We start from the raw sequence: 11,349 nt of genomic DNA, 5'->3' as shown, positions 1-11,349 counted from the left end.
AAATATGTGGCATTAGACAGTTAGGAAGAGACTCCATGGCCTTCTAGAGCTTCGTAATGAACATGGGTCTTGTGGACACTGAAACAATAAATGGAACCTTCACCTAGAACAACAAGAGGGGAGGGGTTTCTCAAGTTGCCTCCAAAATGGATAGATTTATTATTTCAGAGGACCTCATTCTCAGAGGCCCTACCATGACAGTTTCTATCATGTCCTTTTGGAGGATTGGATCACTGGCCTGTACAGCTGGAATCCACCTTTATGGGAACACCAAGAAACAAAACTTTTAGGTTGGAAAATGCTTCGCTCTCTAACCCTACCTTCATGAGTAATAGTGACAAATGGTGGAGAGAGGATTTGAAAATTCAAGGCACTAGAATTCTCATGCTCCAACAGAAACTCAAACATACAAATCCAAACTTAAAGATTGGAACAAAAATGAATTTGGTGATATCTTCAAAGCCAAAAGAGAAGCTGGTTAGAAGCTCAAGGAGATCAATTAAATCAGTATCACATATGTCTTTACTGAGGAGTGGCAACAGCTAACTGACTCTTTGCAGGGAGAATGGGAAGAGTGATGCTTGCAAGAGGAACTATTCTGGTGACAAAAATCAAGGATACTATGGATTAGAGAGGGAGAAAGGAATACAAAATTCTTTCACAAATCCACCATGACTCACAAGGCACATAAAAAAATCACAAAGCTCAAAGATTCTCAAGGGGTAGAGGTTGTATCTCACAACGATATGGAATCGATCCTTGTACAACACTTCCTCAGTATAGTAGAGGAACCTCTAGAGGACAGGTCCAGGTTCATTGCCCAATTCACTCAGTATATCCCTCAGCTGGTCACCTGAGAGGAAAACCACAGTCTTAATAGGCTAGTATCAAAAGAGGAGGCTAGTGGAGTGATTAATGAAATGAAAAATGGAAAAGCTCCACGCTCGAATGGAATTCGATGTAGATTTCTTCAAAGCCTGATGTGAAGTAGTCAAACAGGTTATCCTTGAGGTGGTGGAAGACTCAAGAAAATCCAAAAAGGTTTTGAAGACTCTTAATGCTTCCTTCATTACTTTGATCCCAAAATAGGAAAATGCCATCATTTCGATGGCTTCAGACCCATAGCCTTATGTAATGTGGTGTACAAAATGATTTCAAAAGTGATAGCTAATAGACTCAAACCCCTTCTACCATCTCTCATCTTGGAGGAGCAAACGAGCTATGTGGAAGGAAGACAAATCCTCAACAACATCATCCAAGCTCATGAGGTGGTATACTCTCTCAAAAGCAACAAACAAGTTGGCATGATCATTTAGTTGGACCTAGTGAAAGCCTATGACAAGCTAAGTTGGTATTATATAAGAGCAATTCTAAAAGCCTATGGCTTCGACCAAAATTGGATAAGATGGGTTATGGCACTTGTCACCACGACCAGGTTTTCCATACTGCTGAGTGAAGCTCCTTCAACAACCTTTGTACCCTCCAGAGGTCTCAGACAGGGAGATAAACTCTCTCCTTTCCTCTTCGTTCTCATGATGGAAGTGCTAGGAAGAGCGATTAAAATGGAAAATGCTAAAGGTCAGATCGTGGGTATCAAGCTCAACTTGGATGGAGTAGCAAACACAGATGAAAAATTTGTGGATGACACTATGTTGCAGGGAATACCCACAGTCACGGAAGCCAATGAAATCAAACACATCTTAAATGAATTTTCTACGGCAACAGGGATAGAGGTAAGCCTCAAAAAATCAAAAGTTTTTTTCTTTAACACTAACATTTTTGTTCAGAGAAATATTACTAGAATTCTTGGGTTTCAAAGGGAACATCTACCTTCCAATTATCTAGGCATACCCCTTAATGATAAACCTCTAAGCAAGAAAGTGTGGGAGCCAATAACAAAAAAAATTCAGGACAATGTCAAAAAATGGACATGCAGTTCACTTAATTTGGCAGGGCGCCTTGTGCTCACATAGGGAGTTTTGCAGGAAATTCCCATTTTCATGTTATCAACTCTTCCTGCTCCTAAATGTATTAAGCAGCATATCAGGAGCATACAAAGGGATTTTATGTTGGGCAAAAGAGAAGAGAAGAAGAAGTGGGCTTTAGTTGCATGGGATAAAATATGTAGGCCCAAAAGCCATGGTGGCTTGGGGCTGCATGACCCTGAAACCCTCAGTAGAGTTGCGGGAGCCAAAATTTGGTGGAGATGGATTAAGGAGTCGACAGATCCCTAGGCTAAGCTTTGGAAACAAAAATATGCCAAGTATTGGCATGATAAGGATCACATCAAAATGTTAGGGCAAATCAGGGGTTGCCAAATTTTGAACCCTTCTTGAGAAAATAAAATTATTGTTCAGCAACATAGCTTCTAGGAAATTCGAGCAGGGAACCTAGCACGATTTTGGGAGGACAAATGGAAGGAGGAATCCAACCTTTATAAGGATGACTTAGCAGCTCTCAATAGTGACACAGAAAACAAAGGTCTTCTTATGGTCAAAGACTCTGGGACGAGGAAAGGAATAATGGAAAATGGAGAATTTGGAAGGATCTAGGCTACAGTGATGAGAGTCCTCTGAAGGCCCAAGCAAAAGCTCTCACCCAGGCTCTATATCATAGAAGCATTCTTGTATCCTCCTTACCTGACCAATTAATATGGGGAAAGAACATCGAAGGTAACTTTAACCTCAAAGAAGCTAAACAGGAAGTAACAAGATTTAACTATCTGAATCCTAGTCAAGTTTGGAAGAAACTATGGCAGAGCCCCCACTCGATGAAAACAAAATTATTCATCTGGCTAGTGCATGAAAGGAAAATCATAACTTGGGAGAATCTCCAAAAAAGAGGCTTTATTGGCCCTTCGAAATATTACCTGTATGGTTCACAAGAGGAGATGATGACTCACCTTCTCAACCTCTTTCCTTTCACATCCAACATGTGCGACCGGGTAGCATCAACCTTTAAACAATCAGATAGGGATAGTCTCAAAATATCCAATACTTTGAAGAATTGGAGGAACAACTTCTTAGGGAATGAAATTATTAATAAAGCCTTGATTCTAGTTCGAGGCTTTTTTATCTGGAATGTTTCGAAAGAGCGCAACAGTCAGATCTTCAAAAACAAAGTAGGCAAGCCACAACAGATTATTGACCTAATGTTAAGGCAACTCAAAGAAACAGTAAAAATCCTATTGACGACACTTCCTAAGGATCATCCCCTGCCGCAAGATCTGAGTATTTTACTACTTTTGGGTCTCCAGTCTATCAGCCCACAGGGCTTAATTAAGGGAGTAAGCCAAATAAATGCAGATAGTGACATTTGGTAGCCTCCTCCTCATGGTTCCCTAAAGGTTAATATAGACAGAGCTTCTAAGGGCAATCCACGATTAGCTAGCTTTGGGGGTGCTATAAGAGATGAACGGGGTCAAATAAAGAAGATCTTCCATGGCCACTTGGGTAAGGCCACGAATAACATGGCAAAGCTCATGGCTCTGGAGCAAATGCTTGGAAATCCTGTTGGACTCAAATTCGCATAATGTTATTATTGAAGCAAACTCTAAATTGATTATTGGAGAAGCCAAGAAAATATGCAATGGCACTTCTCCAAATAAAGTTTCAAGGCATTGGAGGCTTCTGCAGGTCTTTCACCATATCCACTCCCATTTGCAAACCTTAAAAACTATTAGCTTTGTCCATGTGAAAAGGAAAGCTAACATCTTAGCAGACCGTTTGGTGAATGAAGGAGTCACTAATATGGATAGTGATTCTCGGTATGCCTAGGATTTCTTACCACCAAGAAAACTATTGGAGGATTGTTTGTATCAGGCGGACAAATATTTGGATCTATGGTTTCACAAGAAGGATCGAAGTGTTTTAGGAGATAGGTGAGAGGATAGGGATCCATAAATTGTCTGCCCTTTTTGGATTTTGGCCGCAATCTAAAGTTAAATATTCCACTGGATGTGTGGCGAGAGGATCGACTCTCGAAGTACCACAAGTTTGGTTGTCCATTGACCAAAAGTTCATGTGGTAATTTTGATGATGTTGTTAGAAAATTATATATTACAGAGCAATAGAACACATAAAATATTGCAGAAATATAAACACAGAAAACGCATAAGACAAGAGAGGCACAAATATACATGGTTCACCCAGTTTGGGCTACATCCACGGAGAAACAACTAGTCGTTCTTTTATTATATTATCCAACAAACTCAAGAGATACAACCTACAACATATCCATTGTAACTGCCTCTTTGCTCTCAATCTCCTCTCTCTTCCTCACTTAGAATATAGATATACATAGACACAATACAATTCCCTCATATATAGTGAGGGGTTGCCTTCTAGGGAAAAATACCCTAAATTAGACATAATACCGTCAGATCATCCACCTAATGAACGACCCATATTGACTAGAAATTACTAGACTTTTACAAGGCAATTTTACATCTATTTTTAGCTTCAGGGGTACTACCCCCAAACCCCCTCCAGGGCACCGCTGGCCCTTGGACCCCCCAGCTAGGGGGGATCAACCCCCCTGCACGCCCCCGCGTGGAGGGGTATACAGTTTTCCTAGGGTATACATCCGACTCAGACCTTTGAATATACAAGATAATCAGGCTCCACAACCAACACGTGTTTGGGAGTTGGTAGAGAAGCTCGGAGGAAGGCACAAGAACCATCCAATGTTTTGGTTTAAAGGCTATCGCTTGGCGAAAAAACACGCAAGCTATTCTGTGAGGCATTCGATTCTAAAACCACAAGTGGTTTATCGGGCAGGTTCCAAGTGGTTTCTATTTTTTCTGAGAGAGGCCTCGATTCCACTCTTCATGTGACACGTAGCTACGAGAGGTGAGAGAATACCACCTACATCGGGTGGTTACCCCTCGCGCTACTTGTCCACTCGATATCTATGTAGACCATTGGATCCTCGTTGGGTGATCAACGGTGTTAGTTTATTTGTGAATGTTGGTTTGGCATTTTGGACCTGAACGAGTTTAGAGAGCTAGCCTAAAGCTTTCGTCGGGTCTGCATGACAGGTTTTGTGTGGGTTTGTAGTGGGCCCACTTCAAAGTCTATACGTTGATCGTGACAGGTCAGATTGTAAGATTTGTGGGTCTTCTTGCTTTTTATTGTCTTGCGAACCCTTGGCGGATCACTTGTGGCAATTTGTGGGCCCCAGTTTTGTGGACCCGTCTTCCAAGGCATTAGTGGTTTCTTTTGGTCCTCGATCATACGACCAGAGGGTCTACTACTTCCTTTTGTACAATTTTTCTGAAGGCTTCTCCCTGGTTTGCTTGTTCGAGATTCTCATGGTTTTGAGTGCATGGTCCGGAACTTTGCTAGCCCAGCTGCCTCTTGAACTTTCATAGAGCTCATGTGGCTTCTTGTAAATTATGTATTATTACCAAGATTAATAGAAGGTCCTACTCTTACTTGATAAAAGAAAAGAATATTGTCACAATTTGGATGATCAAAATAAACAACGTGACATTACTAGATATTAAATAACTTTCTTTGACTGCAAGTCTTTCACTGTAGTTGGATCACACTTATATATATTGAACTTTTATAGTTTCTAGAGTTTGAAATGGAAAGCTCAAGTTTTCCAGTTACGAGAGTTTGAAATGGAAATTCACTAGTAGTACAAGAATTAGCCTTGGTATTGGCAGTGAGTGAGGACAATTTACATTGCTTTAATATATGTTACAACTTGCAATATTCCAGATGTTCTCTTTCTTGGGTATGCCATTCCAATTCACATGTCTCAAATCTAGTGCTTCTCACCATTATTGACATCATTCTACCAAATTTTGTTAAACATCGTTTTTATTGTGCTAACAATCCATCTTTGTTACTAGAGCTTTTGCCTAGGCTTGCTTAAATTTATACCATAGGTTGTGAGATAGATATATTATTCACCTTAACATATTGTAAAATATAAAAATATTATTATATATAGCTTAACCCACATGTGATAAGATACACTTTACAAAGGCACTAAGTGTACAATGGTATAAAAGGCTATAACTCCAGGATAAAAACAAATAATGACCATCCCCACTATATTTGAGCATAGCAAGCAATGATAACTATCCCCTCTACATTTGAGGATATCAAGAAATAATGACTACCCCCATTGCATTTGAGGATAACAACCAGTAATGACTATCCCTAGTGCTGCTTTGATAACTTAGTTATAATAGATTTTCCATTTGTATAAAAAATATATTTTGATATACCATAACATTGAACCCAACTTTTAAAATATCAATATAATGTAACACATAAAAATACTATTATATATAACTTGTCCATATATGAGAAGATACACCCTATAAACATACTAAGTACAAAATGGCATAAAATCCTTTAACTTGAGTAGCTTTTGGTGCCATACTTTCCCTAGAGTTCTTCTCCCATAGCAATTTTCAAAAGTTTTAAGAATTCTATTTTTTTAATATTTTAATTTTTCTTTTATCATGGTGAATTGGTAATTTGTTGGAGAAATATAAGAAAGATTAAAGCTAGATATCATCACCATAACACCAACATTATATCCAATAACCCATTAACTTGATATACCACCGATTTATTACTTAGCTAGAACCTAAACGCTCTGGTTCTATTCCTTGAGCCTTATCACAATGCGCCAAATTCCTTTCTAATTCCACATGAAAAAAAAAACTAAACAAAGCTAATTCCAATTGCCTTATGTCTTTGATTTGTGAAGGTAGGATGAAGAACATAATCCAAAATTTTTAATATTTTTGTTGATTCCAATTCACCTTATGTCTTGGTTAGAATTAAAAATGAAATTTGGTTTGTGAATGTGTGATGAAAAAAAATAATGGAAAAGTTTTAATATTTTAAAAAATAAAACACTTGGATTTTTAAGGTTCATATGGAACGCTTTCTCTAGCGCTATTCTTTCCTTTCACTCAGAAGGCCAAGCTTGGGTTAGGTCATCACTCCTCAAACCCTAGTGTTCCATCTCTATTTTTGTAGATAGACCAGGAGCTTGTCTTTTGGATAATTGTTTAGGGAGGCTGTGCATCTCTATTGTTGATTTGCTGAAAGAGCTTCGATTCATAGGTGACAATGGTGTCGTAAAAAGTTACAGAAACGATTAGCAGCGAGCATCCTCAAGTGTGGTAAAGGAAATGTATGGCTGAATCCTAATGAAGTTAGTGAGATTTCCATGCCTAAATCAAGTAAGTAACCCTAGACATCTCTTAATTTTGACTCCCTCACCTAAAACAGTTATATTAATGTGTTGGGTATCATAAAATCCTTAGAAATGGGCTTTGGCTTTGGCCTTTCGGCTGTTTTACAGGAGTTTGGATCTTCTAACCCCTCAAAATTTGGTTGTGGCTTTGGGGTTTTGGTTTTTACTATTTTAAGAAAGAGAGAGGAGAATGAATTTGCTACCTAGAGAAAACTTTGGGCCTTATACCCACTATGCGCTTTAGATGGGATTTAGGGTTTAAGGTTTGGATCTCCAAATGGGCATTGTTCAGTTTTTGCACAATTTTGATGAGGGATTCCAATAGATCGCTTATTTTTCCTATCTTTCTCTTACAGCATTGCCCTGCGAGGGAAGGTTACAACTGGATGAATGAAGAATACAGTGGTTGTAAAACTTTATAAATCAAAGTATTTAACTGAGAACAGAATAATATGATTCCCCAAGCGACATAAACTGAAAAATGAAATGATTTTAGAGTTACAACTATGCTATGCTATTCAAAGTTGATTTTTTTTCTTTTTTAATCGCACCAAGAGAAGCGAGGTGCATTTCATAGCTTGGCTTGGTTGGGGGTAGGGTGATCTATCAGCTCTTGGTGCTTTTCATTGTGTTTGTGAATGTGCATTGAACGTGCACACTAGTATGGGCCCATTTAAAATCGGGTCTAATATACATCTCACGGTTGTATACATCTCATAAATCATTATTATATATTGTCAGCCATTTATGTAACTCGAGATATCCATCCAGGTTCTTTGCAACCTCATGGATCCACAAATGACAATAGAAAATAATTTTTCCTAATATAATGAAATGATACATCTGTAATAAAAAAACACAGACGAACAGAATCATAATTCTAAGCTACCTCTCTCTCTGCAAAGATAAAGTTGATAAGACATGAAATCATAAATAATATGCAAAAGGGTCCATCTGTAACAGAAAAATAGGGATCGCAATTTAGGGGAATCCAATTGTTCATCATCATTCATGGAAGAAATGAGTTGCAACCCAAAAAGGTAATTACACTAATGCAAAGAACAGTTATATGTGAGAAAATAGCAAAGAAAGTACCAGAATGGTACGTGTAGAACAGATCTATGTAACATCAAAAATCAACAAAAATAGTAATTAAAAATTCTCCATTTAAAATACCACGAACATACCAACATGAGAAATTCACTCTTACTAGCTTCTTAAGCAAGCACCATTAAATAAATTACAGCCACAAAATAGTCAGTTACAATGTCCCATCCTGCTAAAGACACCAAATTTTAGACATTGTAGAACCAGAAAAGGACCCAAGTTTTGTGACAATTCAATATAGAAACCAACGAAAGTGTTCCCATAATTAATAGGCATCCTTTTCATAGGAAAGGAGGTAATATCACTCATTGCCTTGCATATTTGGGTCTGCTATCTTTGCCATCAAAAAATTGTAAGCCACATTAATCTAGAAGTTAAAATATAGAAGTTGTAAGAGTATGGAAGAGCATTATTTGTTGCTAGACTTATCCTAAGCAATTGATTGCAGATTGAAGTATCAACAAAGAAGAGACTCACCTTCTTCAAATAGCGTGCTTGGCAAGAGCCCAGTTAGTCATAATAAACGTTTCTACAGCTAGAAAGGTGTAGCCAACAACTTTCTGTTGCGATATTGAATCCCAACAATTGGTAGATCTCAGCTAAAACAAGTTTATGGGCATGAAATTTCTCCCCACCCACATCAAAAATTACATCTGAGGTTTCTTGATTTTCTAAAAGTGCACCAAAGTGTAAACCTAACTCTGATTTTGGAATAGCTAGTGAGTGAAACCTATCGTATTCACTGGCAGGCTCCACAACACCTACTTTGCAACTTAATATCAGGAAATCATCCTTGAGGTAATTGGATTTTTCAAGCACAACCCATTTACGGAACAATCTGTAACCTCACATGCTTCCTCGATGCTTAAGAGTGTAAGGCCCTCTCTCCAACCTAGGCCCGAATGAGTGTGGAACATATTGTGCTCGCCCTTCCCACTTTGATCCACCAACAACAATTCGAAGATAGCGCGAACCTTCATGCCCTCACTCGCCAACACGATGAAAGCCGAAACATAAAGAAAATTGTTTTGTGCACTCTTTCCATCAGGGTAGAAATAAATAGCCCACTCATAACCTCCCAACATGAAAGTCTTGCTGGTAATGTACCTGCCAATGCCCATGCCATGTTGAAATGTTAATTTCCCCTGCTGTGTACTGTTTGAAGAAAACCAGTACCAATTAAAACATCAGATCGAGACTAGATTTGTGTAGAAATATGCTTTTCGAGACCAAGGACATCAAACATTTAAGAACACAAAAATCATGGCAGAGGTTGTAAAAATAGTAAACACCACCTTTTATTGCAGACATGGAGAATGTACCGTAACATCATCCAGAAATTTCAGGAATTAAACTTATTTGTCTGCCGTCTATACCTTGTTTTAATTTCTAGTCTTGTCATAAAAATTTTAAGTAGTTTTCTATGTGTTGTTGAAATGTAATGCGTAGAAGCGTGAGCTCATATGAATGAAAATTTTATGCACAGCAGTGCAGAGATTGAAATGTAATTTTATGTTTGTTCAAGAAAATGAAAGGGAGCACGCAGCAGCATGAACATAATGTTTGTTGTTGTCCGTCGAGAAATGTAAGTGAAGCGCAGCTGAGCGCAAATGAGAAAAAAGGAAAAATGCAGCAGAGCGTGAATGTATAGTTTTTGTGAATGTATTGGAATGGGAAAAACTTGCAGCAGTGAATGTAAGAAGAATTTTTCCAGCAGGTTGAATGCAAAGAATACGCAGCAACGTAGAAGGGAGAATGTAAGTTTTTTTCTTGTAATGGAATATGCAGTAGGATAAATGTAAGAAATTTTCACACACAGCGGTGTAAAATTTCAAAATAGAGACATAGTAATATTTTTTTTGGAGTTGCCTCTAAAGAAGGGATGTTGTAATCACTCTATTAAGAGGAAGTTTTATTTTGTAACAGCGGTCTTGTTAATTAATACAAGTTTTTTTCTGTGCGTTGTTGAAACTCCGTATTCAGAAAATAGGTTCTCGGTGTCAAAATAGAGTGTTGCTGAAACATTGTCTTCAGCAAATTCTTCGTCGCTGAAACACCGTTGCTGAAACTCTGTTGACGAAACTGCGTTGCTGAAACATTGCATTCAGCAAACAAATTTTTAGTTTATGCTATGTTAAAACAAAGCGTAGTTATTAGAAATTCCCAACATGGTATTCGAGGTTTTCCAGGCTCTTTGAAGGTGTCAAAGAAGCTGAAGGAAGGATTTCTTGCTGCAGAAGCTTCTCGAGCAGAGTGAAGACTCAGTCAAGAAATAATCCAAGGTATACAGTCAGTTATTTTAAATATACAGTCAAGTACTTTGAAGCATAGTTAAGAATAGAAGAATGGCTGGAGCCAACACTAGCATGGGTATCTGTAATACTCAGCTCCCACAATTTAATGGGAAAAACTATGACTATTGTGAAATAACTATGAGAGCTTTGCTTGCTTCTCAAGAATTATGGGAATTTGTTGAGTATGGTTTTGAAGAACCAACAGATGAATATGAGTTTAATAATTTGACTCAGACAGAGAAAGCACTGTTAAAGATCAATAAGAAGAAGGATTCCAAATCCCTCTACTTTTTGTATCGAGCAGTGGATGAGAGTGTGTTTGAAAGGATAGCAGCAGCTGAGAGATCCAAAGAAGCATGGCAAACTCTCAAGATAGCCTATCAAGGCATGGAGAAAGTGAAGACAGCAAAACCATTGTTCATTGAGGAGGAAGCTTGGGATGGAAGCATAGAGAAAACAATGAATGTTAAAAAATCTTTGTCTCATGATGAAGATGATGAGGAGATGGCTGAAATACATCCCCAAATAGCAGCAACAGCACAAGGACAAAAAGGGAAACCCTTGAGGAGAAATGAAAGTGTTTTTTCAAGCACACCACAAGGAGGAAATTCAAGTGCTTCTTCAAGTACTTGTACACCAAAAGAAAGAGGTAAGAAGTTCAGAAATTTAAATGAAGATATGAACTCTCTGTTTGCTTTATATTGTCATGTTGATGACCCTG

The 11,349-nt window shown here is 38.1% G+C and overlaps 1 protein-coding gene across 1 annotated transcript in view; it reads left to right on the top strand.

Annotated features, from left to right (window-relative positions):
• The first annotated feature begins 1,562 nt into the window (after nt 1-1,562).
• The window catches only part of LOC149256106 (nuclear transport factor 2-like), a 59,305-nt gene continuing 49,518 nt past the window's right edge, over nt 1,563-11,349 (top strand). The window contains exon 1 of the mRNA XM_089455224.1: nt 1,563-1,733. Within this exon, the coding sequence (XP_089311350.1) occupies nt 1,563-1,733 (171 nt within the window). The remainder of the gene's footprint in view (nt 1,734-11,349) is intronic.

This window comes from Pinus tabuliformis, chromosome 7, assembly GCF_031772625.1.
Source record: "Pinus tabuliformis cultivar Carrire ecotype Pingquan chromosome 7, CPIR1, whole genome shotgun sequence".
Taxonomy (NCBI): domain Eukaryota; kingdom Viridiplantae; phylum Streptophyta; class Pinopsida; order Pinales; family Pinaceae; genus Pinus; species Pinus tabuliformis.
The sequence above is the reverse complement of the archived record's forward strand: the minus strand, read 5'-3'. Positions and strand labels throughout refer to the sequence as shown.